The 26,784-nt window shown below is 40.1% G+C and overlaps 1 protein-coding gene across 2 annotated transcripts; it reads right to left on the bottom strand.

Moving 5' to 3' along the window:
• Positions 1 to 809: 809 nt before the first annotated feature.
• On the bottom strand, positions 810 to 25,904 carry kdm5bb (lysine (K)-specific demethylase 5Bb). Of its 2 annotated transcripts, XM_031735915.2 has the most exons (28): positions 25,517 to 25,904; positions 24,194 to 24,271; positions 23,726 to 23,848; positions 23,228 to 23,398; positions 21,216 to 21,272; positions 19,863 to 20,012; positions 19,681 to 19,774; positions 19,235 to 19,356; positions 18,647 to 18,805; positions 15,302 to 15,421; positions 15,055 to 15,213; positions 14,747 to 14,928; positions 14,460 to 14,622; positions 14,185 to 14,304; positions 12,731 to 12,925; positions 12,277 to 12,458; positions 12,048 to 12,172; positions 8,964 to 9,114; positions 8,735 to 8,849; positions 7,841 to 8,196; positions 6,860 to 6,998; positions 5,650 to 5,829; positions 4,969 to 5,130; positions 4,109 to 4,594; positions 3,455 to 3,539; positions 3,152 to 3,360; positions 2,803 to 3,069; positions 810 to 1,731 (listed from the first exon to the last, which is right to left on the bottom strand). In XM_031735915.2, exons 1-28 carry the CDS (start codon positions 25,667 to 25,669, stop codon positions 1,594 to 1,596), a joined length of 4,641 nt encoding a protein of 1,546 aa, XP_031591775.1. In that variant the 5' UTR covers positions 25,670 to 25,904; the 3' UTR covers positions 810 to 1,593. The 2 variants fall into 2 exon arrangements, with proteins under 2 accessions (XP_031591775.1, XP_031591776.1); XM_031735916.2 differs by lacking the exon at positions 21,216 to 21,272.
• Between the last annotated feature and the right edge of the window lie 880 nt (positions 25,905 to 26,784).

The following is a 26,784-nucleotide window of genomic DNA, read 5'->3' as shown; positions in this document are numbered from 1 at the left end:
GGGTGTAATTTAAAGATTAGCATCCTATTAAATTATTAAACACTAACAATAACTGAAATTTTATTCAGCATTACACAGAATGAAAAATTGGGTTCTCAAACTTGTTTTGACAGGCACGACTTCAGAAGATGAAAATGTTGATCAATTATTGATTATTAAAAGGTTTCAAAATTGAATTTTTGTAAAAATAAAACATAAATATAAGCTCTGTAGATTCAGATTTTATGTTTTCCTCCAGGTTGTCCACACCCCACCATCTCTGTCACCTACCAATGAGATCTGAGAACCACCGAATGTTATCATTACTGTCAGACAGAAAACTGAGGCAATCTCGCCTGTTTCCGCACTGCGATCATTCAGCACAATATTTTTTTTTGGTAGAGGATTCAGACCCTTTGATAAACAATAAATACTACTAAATAAACAGTAAAAATACTCTAATTTACACTGTTTCTTATGTAATGTAACCACAATCCGGAAAATGATATTAAATTATTGACATCAGCATCCGGTTAGACTCTGTGTTTACGGATCATTCAGGTCTTTATGGTCTGGCTTCAAAGATAAATATAACGGGGGATCATAAATGTTTATTGTAAAATTTATTTCATGATGAAACAATAAAAATCAGTGTTATCAGGGTTTAATGATTATTACATTTTAAAAATCAGGTTTTCAGAATAGTTAGTCACTGTGATCTCTGATGGGTAAACTTGTATGACCACAGTCTGAACAGCATATTTAAATCCTGTTTTGGAGGACAGGCAGTGTTTTTTTTTTATACTACATTGAAGTGAAAGGACAAGGCGTATCCATAGAACAAAAGGGCTTTATTCCACAATATAAACTTGTAACATCTTCAGCTACTCCAGGTCATTCCTGCTGTTTCCCGTGACGGGTTACAAGGCGAGGATCTGCCCAGCCAGCAGCCTCTTTTTCCTTTGGCGTGCCGCAGTGTTTCTCCGTAACCCAGACACGTAACCCAGTAGCTTTCTGTACATCACACCATCATCGCTAAAACACAACTCAGCCGAGATCAAAGCCATTTAAGTCGATTCAGACAAAAATTATTGCTCAGATAAATAAAACTATTCTACAAAACAAAAAAATGGGAATAATTATATTAAGATGCATGTACTAAACACTGGATTTCAAAGAAAAAAAAAAGTCATTTTTTGGGGGGTGAAAACCTCGACTTCTGTCCCCTTAGCTCTGGTTTAACATGCAAGAAAGTTTTAAAGAAGATAATATTAACCCTTGATTAATTCTCTTTACCGGGGGGAGGGGGGTTCATGGTGTAAGACTCCTTTGCGCCGATGTAACGGGATGCCATGCAGCACACTTCACATCCTGTGTTTTTCTTTTTTTCATTTAGACAACCACAAACAATTCATAAGAAGGAGGAAATATATATAATATATATATGTAAAAATACAAAAAAATAACTAAACATTATAGTTCTGGACAACATGTCAAAGAGGAGATAGCACCGTTGTTACAAAAGGGTTGGACAGACGGGACGAGGGGGTGAAGAGGGGTACGGGGTCAGTGACCCTCCAGACTGAGGACACGCCTCCCTTCAGAACGACTTCTTCACTTTCTTACGCGCCCGTCGTTCAGTGTACACGTGACGCAAATGTAGTCCTCCTTCTCGGCCATTTCTGCCGTAACGCCGACGCACACTTGGTGAAACCACTGATTGCAGCTGCCGTCACACTGAACCCAATTCACCTGCAAAACACACAAGTCAGTCAACACCACAGCTAAACAACTGGTCTACACTTCCAAAAGCTTTATGCTTCACGATGTTCATCAGCTCCACCTGTGTTTTCATGGAGGGCAGCAAAACAATTCACTAGCTTGACCAAACAAGGTGCCACCTATGCCGTCAATTGGACAAATCTAATAAATATTTAGTCTACAGTCGGATATTCATAGAAAAATCCTGTTAATCCGGAGGAAAGTTTTATTTTGCGTTTATCCTGAAAAAATACCCTCAGTCCTGTTTGTGATAGACCAGTCAAACATATTCAATCAATATTTAATCAACAGGAGAACTTAACATATATTTAAAGTTAAATGTGTCCTCCAAGAGATGATGGCTATGTTCTACGTCATGATGTTGTTGTTATTTAGTTTGCTGTCTTCAAAGAACAGAAATCCTTGAAACTAAAAGTCAAGGGAACAGCATACCTGGAGGGGGAGGATAGTTTCCACCGTCATTAAACCACCCCCTGTGTTTTTTATTACTCATCCACCTGCAAACTGGAGTTTGAGGTTTGGCCAGTTTGACTGACAGGTGTCCCAACACAGACAGCTTTAGCTGATCAACCCTCCTTGGGCTTGCCTCTGCTAAGTTGAATGACTGAATTGAATATCTCCGCTGTGGGGGGTGCCTTTTTTTGTTAATTATCTGACTAATATTAATGCCTGCTGTGAGGTACAGACCCCCTCAGAAGTCTGTGACTTTGTTAACGGGTCACTTCTGACTCCAAAAATCTCACCCATAACCTGCCAACACGTTTATGTGAAGGCTTTATGTTGATAAAATGAAATATTAGAATGTCATCCACTAGAAATCTACAGCACAGGGTTTTTGCACAGGTTTGTCTGGGAGCGCTGGCGTTTGCTGTTCACGATCAATTCTTTAGATAAAAATAAAGATTACAGCTCGTCTTGTTTTTGAAGCAGCAGTTTCCTGACCGGAGATGAGTTCCTCATACGGGAGACAGTAAAGTAACCTTAGCCTGTCCTCTGCAGACTAAATCCATTTATGTGGCTCCTGTCAGAGGTCTTTCTCACCTCATCTCCCTCTGGCAGCTGACACCTCTCAGCTGGACACACAGCCATTTCCTCATCAGATTCGTCAGACTGGGAGAAGTTGGAGCGTGGGGAGGACGAGGTCGAGGTTTGCCTGCGCTGCGGATTCTTTTTATTCATCTTTTGTCTCTTGTGAGAATGCTTTTTGTCCTTCCCTCTGCGCTCTCCATCTGAACTGTCTCTCTCCAGATGCCGCTTCACCTTCTTTTCTGAGCTGCTTGCGCCTTCCCTCATGCCTTTGGCACCATCCTAAAAATAAAATCAGCACGATGAAACTAGCACTGCAGTGTTCAGGATGTGAACTGGTTCCTTTATTGGTTTGGGCTTGTACCTGGTTCAGTGGCAGATTTGTTCCCTGAGAGTTAAACTGCATGTGTTTCTCACAGTCTGTGGGCTCCTCCTGTGGTGGTGACATGCATGGGTTTGTTTGCTGGCTGCTGGCTCTGTCCAATAAGACATGGTAGAGGCTCTGCACCTCTGGCAAAGACACCTGCAGAAGGAGCCCCTCCACCATCAGCTCCTCCAGGTCCCGACTCAAACCTGCAATATAAACACGCAAAACCTAAAATATAGCAATCTGAAACGACAGAAAAACTGCGAGTCATGTCTTCATGAAGTCGATCAGGACACTGACCGTGCAGCGGTATGCATCTCTGCTCGGTGTAGAAGACGGTCTGAGCATGGCTTGTCCTATTCCACTCTGGAGTCAAACAAGGAGCCTGTATCAAAACGATCAAACCCCGATGTTAACACGTGCAGGTAATTTTTAGGTGATAATAAAGACAACTCTTTAAGCTTTTCTATCAGGAAAAACCAGGGCCTTAAAGACAGACCGAAAAAGTCAAAAATATCACTGTAAATAAAGCGGGCTGGAACTGAGCTCTACATATGAATCAGATTTGTGTCATTTCTGCAGCTTCTGAGACACCTATCAACTTTTTATTACATCTCACAGCACCCTTTAATGGTGCATTTCCCCTCCTTCATTATTTTATTTATTTTTTTACACCTGCCAGATGGTTTATACTAATTTACTAATATATCTCCTTCTGTTAGCTCCTTCTGTTTTATATGAAATGCTTGGCAAAGCTGTAAAAACCTGATCCTGAACCTAAATATTTTGTAAGGGAACTGGTTTATCGTGTCGTGTGGAGAAAATCTAACGTTCTGTCGCACACGTACATTTTCATTTAGCAGAGGTGGGGAGAGAACTGTTCCCCATCATTACCAATTAACATTTGCAGATAATTAACTGCTTAAAAAGTGGCACAAAGAGATGAGGAGTGACCTGAGTGTTGCTCTGAGTGTTGTCACTGCCTGAAACCCAGCGGGTGAGAGTGGGAGGAGTTCCTGGCCTCTCTTCGAGTTCTGGTAGGTTACATGCCTGTGAAACCTCCTGCGCTTGCTGCTGCCAGTTTACTGTCCTCTCCACCAGATAGTGCAGTGCATCACCCTCCGGGAGGCGCACCCCGACATGCCGCAGTGACGCCAGCAGAGAGAGGACTTTGCTCAAGGGGGGCTTTTCTGACTGCTGGCACTGCGGACAGAGCCATGGCTGTGTTTTGCAGGGGTCTGACGGGTCTCTGACACACACACTGTGGAAGGCATCCCTGCAGAGTTCGCACTGTAGCATCGCACCCATGGGCGCCCTCTGACAGAAACACACCCTCAGGTCCATGCAGTCTGCCGTGGGAAGGAGCTTTGACTCATTTGCTGCCCTGAGATTAGAGAAAGCCTCCATCTCCCTCACCCGCAGCTCCTCAAGAGTTGCCATCTGTTGAATGAAACATAGATTCAGTATTTTTCCTGATGAATTTCAGCAGTCAGCTCTCTACCGCAGTGATTAAGCAAATAATCACTGTGTTATCATCACAGTTGTTTGAATAAAAGTTTGTTTTTTTTCTTAAATTGACTGTTATCACCCTGTTCAGCATTGTGCCCCATATCAAGTTTGACTGCTTAACACACGTCCCAAGCACCCTTCTATATGCAGTTAAGCAACAACTTGAAAAGACAAGACTTTCCTTCCGCTCAAAACTGCTTCTCCTCATCAGGATCTGACCACCAAAACTTCAAAATCAGGTAACTCAGCAAACTTTATTCTTTTGAAGCATGCATGTCTCAGGGAACAGGTCTTTGAATACTTACTGCAGAGGTAGAATCCTTGGTCTCTGAAAGCGCTTTTTCCACATCGCTGAGAGTGTTGAACCTCAAAGTTTTCTTTTTGTTACTTTTAGGCGATTCCTTTCCTTTCTTTGCCTTCCTCTTTGGAGAACCGACATTTCCAACTTCACATCGGGGACAAAGAACCTACAGAGAACAAAAGCCCTGTGAGTCTCCTGGACTAACAGGACCTAAAACTAACAACTTCTGCCTGTGACGCAGGGATTTTATCTGCACCGAGCCTTAAAATAAAGGAAACTGTGCTCCTGTTTACACTTAACCCTGCATGCTATTATTGTGCCAGACACTGCACTGAAGCCTGAATTTGATGGAAATAAATGATTTTCACTTAGAAGTTTGGCAATAGTTTTGGTGACTAATTGTTTTGTATAATGCAGTTTTTTGGGTAAGATCCCATAAAGATCCCATTCAAATGTTTTCTTTGTTTCCAGAGGATCCAATACAGTATACATATACATACATATTCAGTATTCAAATTCATTAAACACAAGCTCAACTCTCTCCACACAAAGAGAAGTAGAAACAGGAAGGATTGGACAAGTCAAACATTTTCTGCTGAGGTTAAAACCTGGCAGGCAGGTTTTAACCTCAGCAGAAAATATTTGAAAATGTCCTAAAAATCCTTTTAAATCTGCAGGATTTTACCTCCAATAAGGTGAGGCTTGAGTCTTTCTGAAGGAAAGTTGCTGCTGCTGAGTTTTTCCATTCCTGCACTTGTGCCATGAGAGACTCCAGCCTGTCTAAAGGCTCCAGGTGGACTTGAATGGCTTGTCCTCGTAGCACCATGTCAGAGAGGGTGTCCACCATCGGGATGCAGCCACTGACCTGAATCAAGAAGATTATTTTAGTGTAACACACTTTTTTTGCCCCACTGATACCCTGAACCAGCTGACCAGTTATATTGGCCCCGTGTACATTGTACTGGTCCTTAAAAAAACAACTAATAATTTTCATTAAGTTATATACTACTGAATAGCTTAATAGTTATAATAACACAAAGAATTAATTATTCTAAAAAAATATTCTGAAGAATAATTACAACTAAAGCCTTAAAATAAATGGTAAATGGTAAATGGCCTGTATTTATATAGCGCTTTTCTAGTCCCTAAGGACCCCAAAGCGCTTTACATATCCAGTCATTCACCCATTCACACACACATTCACACAGGAAGTTGTGCTCCTGTTTACACTCAACCCTGCATGTTATTATTGTGCCAGACACTGAAAGGCACGGAAAAACATACAATACCTAAGCCAGCACTTTTTTTTCAGTATACTGGATAGGATCAGGCAAAAAGATGCTTTTCTACACCTTTGAGTGTGTTGAACAGGTGGTTTAATACATGAGTCTTTTTGGACTTTTCCACTCAGAGATTTCGATTGCAGTTACAGTAATTGTTGACTTTCTTTACTCCGTTTTCGCCGCACCGCCTCTTTCCTCTCACTGTGTGTGTGGGTCAGAGTGGAGAGGCTCCAGCCTCAAAATAACTACGACAGTGTCATCTTCACTGCTGCTGTGAAACACGGAGGCTGAATCTAAAAATAGTTTTTACTCACACACCCCTTCACACTTTTTACACCCCAGACGCCTCTATTTTTGGTCACAAATGTGAGTGACACAGTTTCACTGCCTTCCTGCTGTCTTTTATACGCCTCTAAGAACAGCCTCTTTGTTGCAGTAACCTCACGCACTTTCTTTAATCTGACAATAGGTTACTAGCCAGTTTTCATGACAGGAGAACTCTCAATCGTTATTAGTGGAAACACCATTGTTTTTAAGTCACACCCTATCAAAATAATATATAATAATATTATATTTCCTGATAGTCCAACCGTTCTTAAAATTTCTGCTAACCTGAAGCTCCTCAGCTTCTTGCAGCCACTCTCGGGCTTTTCTGATGGTGTCTTTCAGGAGAAGACAGTTTGGGAGGTAGGCAGGGATGCTAGATGTCTTCTCAGCAGCAGCACTAAGGGTCTCTATGGAGTGTGGTGGTCTGGTGGGTAGAAAAACACAAATGATGCACCAAAGGTTGTAAACAGTGGCACAATATTTGCATCAGGTCCATGTTATCTATATTATCAATACCAAGAAATGCCATGACACTTTATTCACAAGCTTTCTAAATATTTATTTTACCACAAACACTTTCAAAAATGTTCTGTACATACAGGTTTTATTGCATAAAATTGCATAAAACATAAAGTTATGTTATTTTGAAAACCAAACTTATTTACATTAAATATTATTTTAATTGTCAAACATCTGAAATATTTTTCAAACACTATCTCATTTTCTGTGAAAACCCCAAATTCAAAGCTGCAGTGGACTAAGCATGATGAAGAAACACAAAACATTTTTTTTAAATGCTGATATTTAAGTCCTGATTGGAGATTAGTTTGCCTGATAATGGTGAGAGTAAATGCGCATTCCTGACAGCCATGCCATTAAAAGCTTCTGAAAAGCACTTATGACAGTTAATACTGGACAGCACTGAGTACCAATGGAATGAGGGCAGAACTAAACATGATGCTCACTTTTTGTTGGTCTTGTTGAATATTCTAGCAGCAGCATTTTGCACTAGCTGTAATTAAAATGAAGCAAAATCAGGAGCACTGACGTAATATTACATTATTCAGTTACAATCAGTGCAAATACCTGGACACAGAGTTAAAGCTAAGAAGCAGAATAACATCTTAGAAATCATCTGGTTTTCTTTTGGATTAAACTCAGAGCATGACAAGCTACCATAATATGTCCTTGTTGCTGTTTTGGAAGCTCTTCTATCCTGTGCCTACGATGCAAACTTTATCATGGATTAATCAGTGCTGCCCTCACCTGGCTTTAAGAAGACTGCTCGCCTTGTCCTCCCAGTGCTCGGACAAAGTGAGCTGCTCTTGAAGTCGTGCCATGGCTTTCTCCACTGACGGATGAGGTGCTAATCCGACTCCCTGGTCGATGAGCCTCCTCATGGTCTCCAGAGTCAGGGCAGCAGGCTGAGCGCTGGCCTGTTGCACCCCCTCCAGCCATCGTGCTTGCTCCAGCCTCACTCTCAGGCGGGGCAGCTCTGGCAGGTCTACGTCGAAGTCGAAACTGACGTCCAAAAGGCTCTGGATCTCAGCAACACTGGGAAGTTCATCTGCCAGGACCTTCTCGCTGTGCTGCTGGAAGTCTTCAATGCGATTTAAGAGTTCCTGAACATGGAAAATACAAGAAGTTCAGATGTCTTCAAATCAGATCAAGTAGTGCATTTTTATTTATTTAACAGGGAAAGTGCCTGTTAATGGACACTGATGTAAAAAAATAAGACGTAAACATGTAACACTAATTTACATCTGTAGTCCTCAGGCAGGTCACATCAAACTATGCGATAAAGAAAAGACATATAACACAAAACACATAAAAACACTCAAATAAAAACAATACATCACATAAAGTTCAGATAAAACTGATTACAGACCTAATGTGTTACTCAAAGGTCTACTTTATTGCCATTAGTAAGCTATTCCAACATTTACTTCCCTTAACTGACACCACACTTTGTGGTTCACCTGTGAGGCATAAAACTGTCTCATTTAGCAGTGGCCTTAGTGCCAATCACACTGACACTTTTTTAAATACAAGGAACACAGGGCAGAAACTGCACAAATAAAAAAAGCTGCACAATGTGACATAAAATTAAAGAAATAAAATTTTACTTTGGTAACAGCAAATTTCTTTTCCTCAGCTTACCTTCAACAGGGGCGCCTGAGGGAGACTGCAGGAGAGGTTGTACAGCTGCCGCACAAATGAACTCAGCTCCTCCACAGTCAGCTGGCTCCGTGATTTCCCGCTTCCACACCGATACCTGTGTCCATGAGTGAAGAAATCAACCTCATTAAGGCGCTATTACTATTCAACAAGAAGAATGTGTGAGAACAAGTAATTCATAAGCCTGGGTGACATCGCATATTAATGTTACCTGGTCTGCTTCTTGCCATTCAACAGCTGCTGTGCCACAGACGCGCACTTCTCAGCATCTTGTGTGACCAAACGAAGCCGACGCAGCAGGTCGTTGTCAGGGAACAGCTTGGAGTCTGACTCAGCAAGGAGGGTGCGAAAGACTGGCAGGCCTGAGGAGACAAAAGCAGCTTAATCATAGTCTAACACATTTGCAGCTTAAATAACCCAACATGTTGCTGAGCAACTGATGACTTAGTGCAGCAACCTCTTTTTTAATGTTTTTGCTGAACATACCACTGGTGCTGCAAAGAGTAATAAATACTTTTATCTTATAACTTACAGCACTATTGACTTAACTGAGTCTTAGGTTAATTGCTTCCAGGAGCTCTTTGAGGGATTACTTTGCTGACAGTGACAATGGAGTGGAGTCATTGGTAGAAGGATTTTAGGATTTCTTTTCTTTATTGACTTTATTTAGAATCACTCAGTCAAACAGCTAATTATGATTATCGAGTGTGATTCTAATATCTTCTAATCTAATATCAAAAACAGGAACAAAACTCGGGGTGGTTCTTTTTGTGTGTTATGTTATACTGGCCCTTTAAGGTTGGGTCTGGACTGCGATGAGGCGATATGTGCTTTGTGTAGCATGAATGACTGGTTAAAAGGTTGGGGCAAGATAGAAAGGGAACTCAGCAAAGAGGAAGAAAAGTGAACAGAAGCACCATGAAAGGCAAAAACAAAGGTGGCAGTGAAGCGTTTTCATTGTTTTTAGCACATTGACTCACTTCATCATAACAAGTTCTTTCCCTGTTGTGACTTTTGTGTTCTCTGTCCCATTGGCTTAACTAAAGGACTTATAACAGCGCAAACAAACTGCCCCAGAATGAAGGTAAATACCTCTAACACCTGATCCTAGGTCTGCAAACCACTGTATGCACAGGGGATGCCACTATAGCTCACTTGGTTGAGCTGTAACACATGTATTGTGTCTTTACTGTGGTAGGTTGTTTCAGTGTGCCAGCCCCCCTCACTGTCTCCCTACTACTGTGTACTCTATACTGGACCATCCAATAAAGGCCAAAAACATTCTGAATGCACAGATACTCACACAGGAAATGCTGACCTTGACTCTGAGCTCGGAACACATTATTTCTAATCGCAGTGCAGCTGCAGAGCAACTTAATATTAGAGCACTGTATGCTGTGATGAATCCCCACTTGGCCAATAGTAAGGGGGCTGTCAATATCCAACATCATTCATACAAGATGTCTCACCCAGTGTGTGTTTTAACAGTGTGTGCAAACACAGCTTTGTTAGCCAAAATGCAAACGCAGTGGCGCACGTTTGTTTTGAGCTTTTTCAAATCAGAAGTGAGCATATTTGGATGAGCTAACTGTACGACTGCAATGCACAAACTCAGATATCTTCTAATTGGTACTAAGTAACAGACTAATAAAGTAGTCTGACAAATTTCTATTGACCTGATTAAAATGCTTCAAAAGACACAAACGGCAGTTTTGCACAAGTGAACTCTAGCAGACTGTAGTTGGCTACAGCTGCCTGTGTTGGTACACCTAACTCAAAAATTCATCTACCAACAGTTTTTAATCACTGGAGAATCCCAAACAAACAATTCCCAAATAATTATTTTTATAAAAAGCTGTAAACATTTACTTTAATTTTTAAGTCTTTTCATTGGTCATTTTAATGTGGGAGTTTTGGGGGATTGGGGGCAGTTTTGGCTCTCATGCACTGGCTTCTTTTTTCAGCCCTTCAGGTTACCGCTTTGATTTGCTACATGTTTCTCCCACTAAAATTTACAGAACTATTAAAGCGTCTTAATTAAGATAACGAGAAAAGGCTGTAGAGCTCTCATTTGCAAGTTTCGTAAACTATTTTGCTCCGCTGTCTATAGCTCCCAAGAACAGTGTGACACCCTCTTCAGTAAACGAAATTTAATTAAACTAGTGGCACTTTTAAAAATAAACATCAGACAGTTAACACCATGCTGAGGAGTCTAAACAGGACGTCGATTACACTTCCTACAGAGTGACACTTTTCCCAGTTTGAGCCTAAAGTACATGGAGAGGAGGGATGCTGAGGCAGGCAGAGTGATGAAGAGGGGATCCTGCTGCTGTGCCATAATAAACAAGAACACCAAACTCACAGTACACAGACTGCAGCTGGTGGTTGACGCGTCACACATGACAAACTGTGCAGTTTGTCAAGTATGCAACAGCTGTATTAATTTGATGAGTAGGAAATTTTGGATCTGCTACTGAAGTAGTCAATAAGGTTTGGATACGTGTGTGAGTAAAAGGAACTGATTTCTCACATCTACTCAGGAAAGCTGACAAACATCTACTTACAAGGTTTTCATCAGTGCTCTACTTTCTGAGATAAAACACGAGCAAAGTTATATTACTGACTGTTTACAGATATATGTCTTTGGCAGGCAAAGCAATCCTTTTTAATACGAGTCTAAAACATGCATCCATCACCTCTTTTACATTCTTTGCTGGCTTGTTTTCAGCTCAGCACCTGCCCTGTTTTAGTGTAGATGTGTATTTTTCTACTTTTGCAAAACATAGTAACTACAGAATAAATGAAACCACCTGCATTTACATGGGCTGTCCATAAACGTTACTTTAACTGTGCCATCGTCTTTTCCAGCAGGTAGGAAACCTCCTCGGCAAATGATGACTTGTTTGCTAAACTGAAGATAGTGCTTTTGTTTTGGGCTGCAATGATCCATAGCTGTGCCCAGATAACTGAAACGATTGATGCTGGAACAACCACATTAAATGCGGAAATGGAAAAGGAAAAAGGAAGAGGACCGCAGAGGAGGCTAAAAAGATGATAGAAAGCGAGATTCAGATGCTATAATTACTGCTTACTCAGTTGAATATAAGCCAGCGTTTTAAAATGGAAAGTAGTGCAGTCTTTGTTACAGCACCATGGAAGGAGGTTGTCTACTGCAACTTCAAAACATTGGTTTAAAATTTGAATATAGTTTCATTTTATGAAATTAGGTGCAAGGAAACGGTGGTTATTTTACTTAAACACCTGAAACCATCTGTTTGGTCCTTTTGCTGCTTACCTTTCTTTTTTTCGAGCTTAGCCTCTAGAGTCTCTGTTACACGGGAGGCCCATTCATCATACAGCTCAGATCGTTGCTTCACAGAATTCATCATCAAAACCAGGTCGTCCAGTGTGTATCTGTAACTGTAGCAGCAAAGCAAAACAATGAATTTTTTAATAAGATGCACAAATCAGAAGAACCACAGTTTTCTGTAGTTTAATACTAAAAAAGAATCAGTGGGACTTACTTCAGTGTGTAGTTGGTGACGGGACAGGAGCAGAGGTTGCTGATGTGGTACAGACAGACCAATACTCCGGGGGTACAGGGACAGGTGATGGCAGACAGGTAGCACGTGGTCTTGCACTTGAAACATTGTCGCTCATCATCTTGGAGGTGATCGTACTTTGCCTCCTGGCGGTGCATCACTCCCTGAAGGTGTGAGATAGCAACAAATGCATTAGGTGATGCAGTGTGTGTTTAAACACAACACCTCTTTGCACTTTTTTTAACATGTATGCCACTTTCACTGCTGGCCAATAAAGCTTAGTGGCACATTTTTACACATTTCTGCGAAGCCAAAACAAAAAAGCAATTTAAAAGAAGTGATATGAAAAATAAACCCGTGTTTATTTATAAAAAATAGTCTACACACTATGCAACTCTGTCATTATATCTACACGAGATGATGAAAGATGCTGTACCATTTTCTTCACTTTCTCCCTCAGCTGCTCCTCTTCTCGGATCATGGCGACCATGTCCTTGTGCACGGCTGAAGCCAGAACCACGCTGAGTGTATCTGCTTTTGTGGCCATGTTGCACACCATCTCATCATGCGAAAACACATTGTACCGATGCAGTGTGCGGTAGTGGTCAACACACTGCCTGCCAAGAGGCATCTGGTAGAAGAGAAAGGAGCAAAAGAAAGTTAATTAAGTGTGTAATCGGTGATGGAGCAATGGCATTAGAGAAATTAGTCAGCAGTAGTTTCAAGTAAGTGAGTAAAGAAGAACAAAAAAATGTCAGCCTAATGTAAATATTTTCAGCTTTTCTTACTCTCCTGTGATAGTAAAATGAATTTACTTCAACTTGTGGCTACTCTACAAAAGAAAACTAATTTTAAAAAAGCAACATGATCTTTTTTAGGAGAACAGATATAATATAATTTACTTATAACATAAACTGCCGCTCCACATTTCTCTCCAGTTCATAGTAACAGCCTTTGGATAACACTGTATGAAAATACTGGAAGTAATCTAAATACTGATGCATGACCCGATAAAGCAGCTTAAGCTTTATTTATAGTCCTGCACTGAATCCCAAAGAGCCTGTGGCATAGGCGGTTGTTGGTATTTGTGCCTGCTTTTCTCTGCCCTCAGCATGATTTTCTTTCTACCTGCTTCATGGGGAAGTCATGGGAAAATGAGAAACTTGACCAAAAGCTACCAAAAGTCTCCTCTGCACATTGCGCTGGTGTTCCTGGACTCTACAGCTGTCACCGGTGCTTCATTCTTTCTTGTGGTTGTCTTTCTTTTTCCTGCATGCCAGCATGCCACATAGCCTTCTAGATAGTCTACATATTCTACATATTCTGTGAGAACTCACTTCACAGAGAGGAAATCCCACAATACGTAATCCTTCTGCAGCTAATGATAACCGGTGCCCTTAAATACCATCATGAAGGATTCTACTGTGTTTGTTTGAATTTAGAAACAGACCAGTGCTCCCAGTACCATTTTACAGTTTCACCATCAGTGTTTTAACCTGTTAAAGGGATGGGCAGCTTTCAGATTTCACATATTCAGTTAACGTGACCTCTGTTTTTATAGGACATAAAGCAGTTGTTATAACAGTGGTTAAAAATGTGTGTTGCTGTGACGCGTAGTTACTTTTCTGGGAAGCTGCAGATCAGGTAAAGTGTAGATTTTATACAGAACTATAAATCAAGCTGTACAGCAGTACCACTAAAATAGGCTCGCATTTTTTTTGTACTCTATCATTGAAAATCTTTCATATTAAAAGTAAAAATAAATTACCTTGTTATTCATTCACATCTGCTACTTTCACATAAAATTATACTGGAAAAAGTGTTTTAAATACTTTTACCAAACAAAAAAGAGATGTTGTTTAGAACAGCGAAAATAAAGGGATTCAATACCCAGTCCACTGTGCAGAAGTTGACCGCCTCAGCGAAGTTGAAGCCCTGATTGAAGCCACTGTGATAAGCTCTAGGAAAGGTGATGACAAACTCACCAGCACACTGGTTTGTTCTGTAAATCTGAAACAAAGTGGAGAGCAGAGAAGATCCTGTGAGAAATATTCAAGTTTTATCTGTATATCCACTTCATAACAGACACTGACAAATTCAACCAACATAACAAAATACTACATATACAGATATAGACTACACAGGGTATGAAAAAGACTACGAACTGGGACTCCATGGTCCATCAGGGTGTTGGGGTTCATGATGGTGACCAGCTGGTGGAGCAGGTCAGGTTGAGACTCAAAAAGCTCTGGGGCCAGTTTCCTCATCACATCCTCCAGCTGCTCGGCAGCAAAACCAGGAGCACCATACCAGGTTTTGGGTTCCCCCCTTGAAATGAACAAGATAAAAAAGACTTCACTCCTGCTGTCCAAAAGTGAGGTGCAAATAAAATATATTTGATTTTAGGAGCTCAAGCAATAATAAACCTATACAAGAGACTTTTTTTGTATACCAGTGCAGGTAATTGATGGAGTAGCTCCAGTGATCCTCGATGTGCCAGCAGAAAGAGGAGAAGCACATGCCAACATAAAGCCACGGCAGCGTCATCCCACAGATGTCAGCTGTTACATGAGTCAGTACAGACGGGTTCATCATCGCCAGGTTGTTGAGGTTCCAGCCACATTTGAGGTATTTCTGCGTGGGGAGCGGTATACTCAGGTCAATAGCAGGAATTAGAGTGCAATGCTTGTACCTCTTAGTTTGCAAAACATGATTCCACAGATATATACAAGGTTTTATATGGCTTATTTAGACATTTACCTCATCTGCTGGAGAAACCTTAAATTTTCCATTTGGAATAGGGAATCCACTCCCAAACTCCTTCGAGGCGATATCTGCTCCATACTCTACAGTAACGTCCTCATCGATGGCTCCAACCAAACGCCAAAACTCTTTCTCTACCAGCTCTGTGGGCACCATCTGTAACAAAGAAGTGAGAGGTAATTGAATTTAAAATACTCAGACTGACATAGAGCAGTATGTTTATGTTTGGACCTTATCTACTTACATGAACTGGCATGTTGAAGTAATCAGATTTAAAGGCATCTGCCATTTGGCCAAACGCACGCAGGGAATAGTCTCTGTATGCCTGTTCAAACCCGAACGCCTCATGAGGCTTGTTGCATTCCTGTGGGCGAATTTAAAAAAGCCTTTCAAAGATATTGACACGCTTAGCTTTTTTTTGTGTGTGGTTTTTAATTTATGCACAATTATTTATGGAATTATGATGCCAAAAACCTATGACTACATAATTAAAAACATATAGGTAAAACTCTGAGAATCCTGAACTTAAATCTGTGGGAGAATGGATTCCAGGAGGAAAAAAATTATCTTAGAGAAAAAGTGAGCAAACCTTTTAAAGAATTTTTTTTTTCCAATCAGACTTTTCTATACATGCAGTTCTCTTTCAAACCTCACTCAGTATCTCACTATTGAAAGTGGCCTCTGGCATGACCAATCAAGCAAGCTCCACTATTACCATGTCTGTCCAAAAACGACTAATCATGTCAACAACACAGGGTCCCCAAAACCCTTATAATAGCCCCTGGCACCACACCAGATATAATCACTTATGTGACAATTAATTTAAATAATGATTGTGATTAAAGAATGTCCGCTGTTCAAATCTAACAGCCTCTGTCTCCTAGAGTCTGTTGTCTAGAGAGCCAAATTGGAAGCTTCAAAGACTCAGAACTTTCAGCAACAGTAGAGGAAAGTGAAAGCTACAGATGAGCAATGGGGCACAGGTGGAAGCATCCCCACTTGGTTTCAGATTTGATATTTCGCTCAGTGGTAAAGGGATTCAAGGGTGGCACTCAGGTTGCAGACTGTTATAATGCCAACACCTGAGGAGATAGATCTCCAACCTTCAGCACGTACATATCTTAAAAGCCATTTCCAACTGCATTGGGTGTTTTATGATTTTAATTTTCCTCTTACTCTGACATTTTGACAAACCTCACACTACACTTACGACTTACACCTGGAGAGATGATGCGACCGTGAATAGTCTAGGCCAGATTTAAACAGCCATTAACTTCAAAGGCAACAAAACATTGGAGTAACTGCAATTTAGAGGTATTTTCACCTGTACGTTATGTCTGAAACTCACTTACTATGTACACTGCTGCAGCTGTTATATATCTAAAACTCAAACTAAACACCATTTTATATCAGTGAAGCAGCAGGCCATATGAGTCAGCCCCCAGCAGAGCATCCTGCCTGAGGTCTCCTCTGGGTATCAGATGCTTAATGGTGTAAGCAGTGTTTCAAAATTAGATCACAAAGAATTAAAAATATTTTTTCTATTTCTTTGGCACCCCTCTGGTGGCCTGTGGTAAAAGCCAGCCCTGCCTCCTAAAGGTGTGAAGTTCACACATGATTTCTTTTTCTAGGAAAGAGTACCTCAGATTATCTCAGGACCAAGAATGAATAGCAGCCCTTTGTCATGACTGACATACTGTCTACTGGAAGTTGGTGAACAATCTGTATCTGTACCTGTGTGGATCTGTACCTCTCAAGAACCAGGAAACGGGCAGGGAAAATCATCACAGACCCCTCACACCCTGGACACAGACTTTTTGACCTGCTGCCCTCTGGCAGACGGTACAGAAGCCTGCAAACCAGGACCACCCGACACAGGAACAGTTTCTTTCCCCTCGCCATCTCCCTCCTAAACAGTTGACCTGTCACACTGCTCCCCACTGCCAGACTGCAACTGCACCTTATGTACATTCTGTAGTATTCATTCCACCTCATTTCATTTCTGTATTTTATGTACATAAGTTTAGTTATTTATAGTTGGTTTACACAGCTTTGTGTATGTATGTGTATGCATGTGTAATGTATATATAGACGTGTGTGTGTGTGTGTGTGTGTGTGTGTGTGTGTGTGTGTGTGTGTGTGTGTGTGTGTGTGTGTGTGTGTGTGTGTGTGTGTGTGTGTGTTTTACATTGCTGTGCTTGATAGCCACCATCTACCGGAACCAAATTCCTTGTATTTGTCTGCACATATACTTGGCCAATAAACACGATTCTGATTCTGATTCTGATTCTGAACAAGAATGAATAATTTTGCTGAAGTGAAAGAACTATGATCTAAAAGAATGATTTCATCACAAACGTCTTATGTAATGCCAAGTGTTGTAGTTTCCTGGTGTGTTTGGGTCTAAGTAAAGTCTTGATTATATTTAAACATCCGTGAGTTTGTTATGTTCCACTTGGGTCTGAGTGACATAAACTTTGTCATCAGATAGTGAGAGTGAGTGTACACAAGGCAATTTGAATGACTACAGGTTTTGTTTTTTGTTTTTTCATGATGGTTTAAAGCATCACAGTATTTACACATGTCTGAAAACCACCATCCAGAAGATTGTTTAGTTTCACCATATTTTGGTTCTGACTTGGCATTAAAAATACATGGGTGTATTTAAAAGGTCCATACTAAAGTAAAGAGTGACAAAGAGAAGTGAAATCAAATTATTCTGAGCTTTGTAGGTGGCAAAAGTCTGCCAGACATTAGAGCTGGCTCCTGGAAGGAGAACCTTTAAAACTGACCCAGGGAATACACTGGCTGCAGCAGACTCATGTTCTTTTTGCGATTTGGCTATGGAAGCTGTTTGAGCCCACTCACTCCTTACGTTGCTTAAACTAGCAGAAGTTATACAACTTCTTTTGAGCTGTTAATTCTGCTAAACATGCCAGTAAAAGCCCAAAACAAAATACAGATGTAGAACTACGCATTTTAGTTCCCTTTTAATGTTAGCGTTAATCTATACAGACTTTGAGTAACAGTTTAAGATAACCATACCTAAGAAACTTTAAATTGTAGTTACAGTATTAGTGTAGTTTTGTAACACATTTTCATTAGTGAGGAGAGATTCTTGTATTTAGTCCAGTTACACTTGTTGCAGAACTAGTGACACTGATCTTACTTCTTACTTGTTGTACTGTAACCCAACCCAGTACTTTTTTTCTAAGCCAAACAAACAGATAGCAAAAGTGAAAGTAAACTACATGTTCACAGTCTTTACGTCACTGATAACATACCTGCTTATACGTTCCTTTAAAAACAAACACTATAAAACCTGGCAACAGCTTAAAAAACAAATACATTCACAATAAACAAAAGTAAACAATAATGTTTATAGATTGACTACACAGTATTTATGCACTACTTAGAAGCTTTATAAAATTCATTCCACCTTAACAAGTATCAAGATAATTATTAAGTAATAATATTATTTAGTATTTTTTTCAGTATTTACTAACAGTGAAAACCTATTTAGCTCATTTTTCTATGTATTAACGATAGTAATTATAAAGTGTTACCAGACTGTGCTGTTTAATCTCACCTGAGCCAGACACTTGGGGCACCTCCAGTCTCCTTTGGGAACGTCGTGCAGAGGAGGGATCAAACAGAAGGTGTGGTAGCTGTCGTCACAGCCGTCACACAGCAACAGGCGGTCTTCATCTCCCCCACTGCCACACATCAGACACACAACCAGATCCACCTGGGCAATAACAACAGGAGCAGTTTGTAGTGAGATGATAATAAACAGATAGAAATGAAAAACATTTTTTACACAGACTGAAATCTTCCAGTACTCACTATATTTATTATAAAAATGAAGAATTTTAACATGCATACTTTGAAATGCTGTCAGATTTAAATGATCAGTTATGGGGCATGATATTTTAAATCTTTATTTCTGCTCATTCCCTCTGCCTTCCTTTCTTGCGCTATTTTATCTTTTAGTTTATGTAATTACATTCAGCATTAAAATGTCACATTTTTTTGTTATGTGTTATCTAAAAATGATACATATTTAATGGACAAAGGAAGCAAGTTTCCCAGCACACTTAGTCAAACGATAAAAGCTGAGGGTGGATTTCTCATCATGTTGAATTAAACTGAACAGACTCTTTTGGTGTCTACTTACTGGACTCGGAGGAACTGGAGGCATGACTTTCTTGTACCGTGACTTGGGAACTTTGTCAGCTTCAAATATTAGTTCCTTGGTTTCAACTGGTTCCTGTTTCACCAGAATTGGGATCTCTTTCTCTGCAAGGCCAGAAGAAATGTTACTAAGACCAAGAAGAGGTTTATCCTTTACGGGAAAATTGTAAAAATACACAGACTCCATATTTGGTACTTTTAAGTTACTATAAAAACATTATTTTCTTGGCTAAAGGAGAATTTGTAACTGCTGAATATATGTTTAATTACCACTTATTTCTGCTTATCGCTACTTTACACTCTTGTTACAACATTCATACATGTTTATTAATGCTTAATGATTCCAAACAAGGTGTGCTGAAGTGTTTGCATTAATGCTATGGATATCAACAGAGTAACTGTTTCTTCGCTCTGGGGTGTGGGTCTGACCTGGTTCTGTCTTGACAACAAAAGACCCCATCCTCCGCCTCAGGTTTGGCTTGCTATCACCAGGCTCACCTGGTTCAGTCTTCACACAGACAGCCTACAGACAAAGCGAGAACTGAAACTTCGAACTATGCGAATCTTCAAATAACTGTTGAATAGTGAAGCCCTGGTTTTGTGGCTCCCACCTCACACTTCATGCGCTTGGCTCTGCGAGCACTTGGACAAGCATCAGGTATCTGGACTGGTGTCCTCTGAGCCTGGTCCTGCAGCTTCTGCTCCTTGATGTCTGTGCCCTCCTCTGCACTGTCGACCGGCTGGACAGGCGTCTGAACACACTGAAAGAGCCAGCAAGGGAGAACTATATGACAAAGGCTATTAGAAAGAACCTAAGCGACTAACTGGAAATACCTGTAAATCAGATACAGTAATCAGGAAGATATAAACTGACTACCAGGTAGTATAATACAGTTAACTAAAACTAAAAGTAAGAGTAGAAGAAATATTTTAGTTAACTGAAATTTAAAAAAAAATAGACTTCAGGAAAAAATGGAAACTACCTGAAACAAAATTAACTAAAATAAAAAAAAAAAAACATATAAGAATATAAAAAATATCTTTTAGTCTTTTTCACTTTTATGAAGTTTGTTAACCACTCTCAGGCACTGGTGTGAATGTTTAATAAGATACCTGGTGGAAAAAAAAAATAATTTACTCTAGCCTTTTTGTATTTTTTCATTAGTTTTTATCTTGTTTAATTTTTGCATTTTCTTCTTTCTCTTTCCAGAGAAAGTTTATATTCTTTATACAGATGTTTATATTGTTTGAAAATATTGTGTTTTTATTAGATTCAGCGTTAGTTTTAATCTGTAAATTATAATCGCATGTGTGGTACTTCCCATGGATGTGTTTTAAGAAGTTCAGAGTACAACAATACAAACACAATATTTCACATCATGTACACATTCCAGTCTTAGACAAACACATGCAATAAGGACTTAATAATGTATCTGGTATTCAGAGTTATTTTAGTTTCGTTATTATAGTTTTAAGAGTGAATTTTATTGTTAAAATATCCAGATGTGGTTTATTTTTTTTAGTTTGGTATCATTTGGTATTTAAGAGTGTTTATAGTGAAACAGTCAAAGAAGAAACGTCCATGAGGAGGATGTGGTTAGTTTGTCACCTCAAACAGGGAGCAAAGAAACACGCCAAATTAAACAGAAGGACATGTGTGAGTTGAGACAGTTTGTGTGTAAAGGTAAGGTATCTCAGACTCTCAGGAGTTTGACTTTTTAGTCTAACTAATTACCAACAGCAGGTTATTGTGTGGATAACACATTACAGCTGCAAAAAGTAGGTCAAGGTGAAGATACCGTGAACTGATACTAAGATTAACTGTTTTATGAAGAGTTTTAAATGTTGTGTCTGCAAATATAGCCCCACAAATCTGGAAACACTTTATGCTGCTGAGCCACAGATAAACATGCATTTTGTTAGATGTGAGGCCGAGTAGCTTCTTAAACGTGACACAAACGTACCTCTTGAAGTTCGGGATCAGCCTCCAAACCCATCAGTTTGGAAGCTGGATCTGGTGCCTAAGGCAGGAGAGAGCTTTGGTAATTACAGAGTTTAAAGTGACCTGTGTAAGAGGTCACAAATGACCAATTAAATCAGCTCTCTTGCAAAATGTCATGAAAAATTAGAGCCAAAATCAATAAAAGACTAGACACCAGATGATAAAATCTAACTCAATATATCAGTAAGAAAACAGAGCTAACTTAAAAATACTGCAAAAATCAGACAGATCTTAAAAACACAAAACATACAACCCAACATAGAACAAACTATCCTAATAATGCATTTGTTTAATCTTGCTCCTTCCATATTACATTCAACTTGCATTCAACAACATTTAGCTTCAATGGAAACATTAATGAAGTGCATTATTAGAGATTTGTTTACAGATGAGGGTCCATCCATAAACTATGAATCATTCTCATTTGCTGAACAAATGAGAAATACCAGTTCAGTGGGTATTTCCTGCTTTCATTGTCCTACTTACACTAATGCAAATGGGTACCCACGCCTAAGTTTGTTTTCCAAACAGCCACCTGCTGTGTCCTAAACCATGTTCAAACTTCACCAGTTTTATTGTGACTTTGAATGAAGGCACACATTTGTTGATTTTACTGCCTGAGCTCCTTACTGTATTATATTTAGGTTTCGATCTATTGAGCTTTTCACTTTTACTATTTTCTATTTAACTGCACTCCTTTTGTGTACATTTAAATATTTACCTTCCTAAGCTATTTTGTTTTTGATATTGTCTTCATTATACTGAGTTTGGTTGTTGTCCATGTTTTGGTTGCAGGAACTGTAATGTCCCAACTAAATGCACCTTATCTTTTGTTGTTCTCTATTCAGGTGTCATTCTGTCACTGCTTGGTGGAAGGAAACTGGTCTAAAAAGCTGTGGTTTGGGCGTTAATTGGCATATGCAAGCAAGACCACAAACTGCCTATAATGGCTTCCTCACATTGGCAGGCTGTTAAACTTGATTTTAAGATTTTATTGTTTGTTTTTGAGCAACTTGGGTTTCAGTATCGTGTCCAAGAAAATTTTGTCAAACACACTAATGGAGCCAGGAATCAACCAATCTTCTGGTTTAGTACATGACGTGCTCTACCTCCTGAGCCACAGCCACCCAGGAAGTGCAGCTATGAACCGTTATGAACTGTGGGAATTATTTAGGAAAATTGAACATTTCTGTGGTTTAGCTCTTAAATGTTAGCGCTGGAGTCAACATGTTTCAAACTGGGCTGGATAATCCAATGAGCATTCTGTGGATAATCCCTGGGGCTAACACTCACACACATTTCATACATATATATGTAGTAATAAGACTACTATATTACTAAGAACGTTTTTTAATCATAAAAAACAATTTAATCAGTATATTACAACACAGTACTCCGTGCTACATGTGCGCCTTTCACTCCTACACTGCTGAGGCTGTTAGTCTCTCTAAACTCAGCTGGGTATTGATGCTGCAGTACTTCCAAAATTAATGAAACAAGAAGAAATTTTTAAAAAAAGAAGAAGAAGAAGAAAACAACAAAAAGAGGATGGCAACCGTGACCCATCATCTTTATGGAAACTGCCAGATGATAATTGCTTTAGTCAACAAGATCAGAAAGAAACATTTGCTGTTAAAATTAAAGTTGAAAATATATTCCGCTAAATGACACGCAAGCTAATCTAGAGTCTCACTAAAGCAGCGGCTCCCAAATTTATGAAAAAGCTCTGGCTGCTTCATTTGTGCTTTAATATCTGCTGCTTTAAAGCTGGATTTGTATTGGGATGGTTGCTTTTTATTTTACAGTAAGGTACAGCGCTGCTTGTATATGTTGCATTAGCACAAGTAGGGCAATGAAAGTAGAAAACACCCCCTAAATGGACATTTCTCATTATAGTTTGTGCACGGACCAGATGAGTCACACACTGCTGGGAAAAAAGATATGTTGTCAGGCTGATGCATGCGTCTAACTCACCAGCAGGTTTGCTCCACTCTGAAACAGATTGTAGGGATAGAGGATTCGCTCGTAATGCCCTCGCAGGTGTGAGCCCACGGCTTTGCCAGGGGCGAAGCCCATTTGCAGCGCAATCTTGGTCCATCGCCTGTCCCGGCAGACGATGTCAAACCCACCTTCCTCTGCTACCAGCTGAAGTGACACATAGTTCGTTATAAGAGTGGTTTAACTAGATTATTACATATATATTGACAGTTCTTCCTGCATATAAAAAGGTTTTGATCTTCTACTAAAGGAAATTTCCAGGACTCTGATCTCTTAGCAAGTACTTTTTGAAGACGGGTTTAATTTACTCAAATTTGAAATACATTTTTACTTAGCAAATTACCACAAAAATAAGAGTCTTAACTAATCGTGTTTATGTGAGTAGTCACCCATCCAAAACGCCTGTTTTTTCAGTCAGCTAAAACCCCTGGGTATTTGATTTAAAAATGATGTAAAGTGCAAGCAAATATCAACCTTATTTAGCTTATACAAATCCAAAATCTTCCTCTCCACATGAGGAATCTTCAGGCTACATCCCTGCAAGTCCCAAAATTTCGCAATCTGGTCCAAGAAGTTGAGTTTGACTCTGGTTTGTGCCTAAACAAAGAGACAAGCAATTCAAAGTCAGCTAAAGACCAAGAACACCAAGAAGATTACTGAGGGACATGACAGCAAAACCAAAAAAAATGAATATTAGGTGCTGTTCTGCTGTTTTTGTGAAACATAAATAATTGCACTTTCAGTTTTAAATCCAGTAATCCTGTTTTTTGTAACATTATTCCAAAGCAGTAATAACATTACTGGTCTTTGTTTCATTGTAGCCTCCGTGGGTTTAGTGGCTACGTGAATGAGTTAAAAATAGCACAACATTTCAGAGTACTGATCCACAGAAAGATAAAAGAGTCAAATGAGGGCTGGTATGATCTGACTAGCAAAACTCACCTCCAGTTCATTGAGCCTTTGGATCCGAGGAACAAAGTGAAGCTTGTCGATATCGCAAGCAAACGGAGGCTGCCAACCCTAAACAGCAACAAAAATACAAGTGAAGGTCATTTAATCACGTAGTCTTCTTTGACTTTCATTTTTGCAATAGTATGCCATGTGACTGAGGCTACTGTTTTTTTTTTTGAAAGTTTTTCCCAGTTGTGTTTGGACCCAAATTTGCCAAACTTTTTTTTTTTTTTTTTTAAACACTGGTGGCTTATCTAAAGTGAAATTAGCCACGTAAAGAGGCATAGGACTACATATTTGCAGGTTAGGCAAGGCCTACTGATAGCTGAGAGAACAACAATCAATAACCTCTTCAATACCACACACAGACTGGGCTATACAATGAAAACACCCATTCAACACCCATGCTGGGCCCCTAAAGTTCTTGTTTTAAGTCTGAAGCCAACATCCCCCCCTCACCACTGGCACACAAAATGGCCAGATGGAAGACTCACTCACCAGCACAGCTTACCACAAAGCCAACATGGAGGACAACACCCTACAACACAGGCATATACATGAAGAGTGGCTCACTCTTAACAAACTCATATTCTTATAACATGCACGCCAGGGTGTAGATGGCCGTAATATGGCGGATTTAACAATAACTTTTCAGAAAGAAACCCCAGTTGAATCTAGGGCCCACAATGGGGGTAAATATCAGACACTTGGAAATGAAGAGTAAATTCTGGACTTGGACAGGCGGAATAAAAACACCTAAAAAAGTGACGGGGCGCTCACTGGAGGGCGATGACTACTTCAGGATGCTCTTGAGAAAATAATCCCTAATTAATACCAACTTTAGGTATGCGAGGACACTCGGGGACAAGCTGAGTAAAAGCATTGTCCCTCATATGATCACATCATGATCATCCTCTTCTTCTACGGAGCCTAATGGCTTCCGCATAGCCACCTATGTCAAAGCTGTGTGTTGAATTATGACAGGTTGAGCTGTTAGCCTGCGCTAGCCTAGCCAAGCAAAAGTGGCTCAATGACTGAGACCACCGACGCTTTGTTGACACACGGCGAATCACGACTTTAACCCACTCAAAACACTGACAAGTCTAAGAGACTGCTGTCGGTCAAAAGCAGCGCGGCTACGTTGTGAATAGTCACGAATGAGAGGCAGCTAGCAGTGGCAGCACAAAGAATGAAACAACCGTTTATCCGCCATGTTGAGCAGTCCCTTTAAATCCCCAGCTCTCCGTCTTTAACGATGAACTAATTCAGCATCCGCGTCTCCGTAACGCTTTTTTCACCTTTAATGACACTCACCGGGGGCGGCCGCACTTTACAAATGCCCGTTTTTTCAGCGATGGGACGGATCTTATTGATGAAGGCGTACGGGTCTCGAAATTCTTCCCAGCTGGGCTCGAAGACCGGGCACTCCGGAGGAGGCTTGAACTCGTCCGGCCGAGGCTGGCTCATCGTTTCGGACGACCCGGTGGAAGCTCGGACAGGACAGGTCACCGTTCGAAGAATGCTTTTTCAATTTAATAATTATTTTTTATTTCCCGTCTATTCACCACTAGAGTGGGTGGCAGCCAGTCGACATCAACATGAGAGGAGGCAGCTTACACACACACATACACACACACTCAGATACACACATAACCTACACACTCTTCCACTTACACACACACATTCACTCACAGTGAGGAGAATGTTCCAAGGCAGAGCAGTGAGCACTTCCGCTCGAAAAACTAGACACCACGCAGCTCTTATCTATGCATGTGCTAATTATCTGTTTCTGCGGTTAAATTGACGTATTAATCAGTAACTACAGATGGAATACAGTTTACAACGTGTCCTGTAATGTGATATCTTAAATTACGCAAGACTTTACAGACAGAAATCATAGTTTTATTTATTTATTTATTTATTTTCATATCCCCATGTTTTGTAACTATACCCTGGAACAGGATATACTCCACTTTAACGTGGGGCTGATTCGAAATTAGGTCATTTCGTTTTAATTCAGTTTTCGCAACACCACGCTCTCTTTTTTAGTGTAAGATAAACCCCTGCAATATCAGAAACACAACCCCAACAATCAAAGTATCCCCTAAGAGCAAGCATTTGGCAACTGCGCGGAGGAAGAACTCTCTTTTTAACAGAAAAAGACCCCCAGAAGACTGGCCTTAGCCAGGGGCAACATCTGCCATGACTGTTTGCAGTATGAGGTATGCTATTTATTTTTTTTAAATCAATAAAGTTCACAACCACCCTACAATTCTTGCCACTCACAAACAACAGATAAGTACTCATGTTAAATTTCTCATACACAAAGATGCATATCAATGCAACAGCATCGGCAAATCCTTTAAGCTGCTGGCTCTGTCAACACTAACAGAAAACAGGGGAAAAAAACTACAGATGGCAGTATATGGCAATATATTTATATGGCATATAAATATATTGGGAGTGAATTAGAAGACATGAATCATGAGCTGAGCTTATAGCACCATAAGAAAGGGATCACTGAGGATCAACTGATCTAGACCAAACTATAAGGCTCATCAGAAAGAAATGTTTAGGCTTAT

Source organism: Oreochromis aureus, linkage group 20, assembly GCF_013358895.1.
Source record: "Oreochromis aureus strain Israel breed Guangdong linkage group 20, ZZ_aureus, whole genome shotgun sequence".
Classification (NCBI taxonomy): Eukaryota; Metazoa; Chordata; class Actinopteri; order Cichliformes; family Cichlidae; genus Oreochromis; species Oreochromis aureus.
Note: the sequence above shows the minus strand (reverse complement) of the source record. Positions and strands in the feature narration are given on the sequence as shown.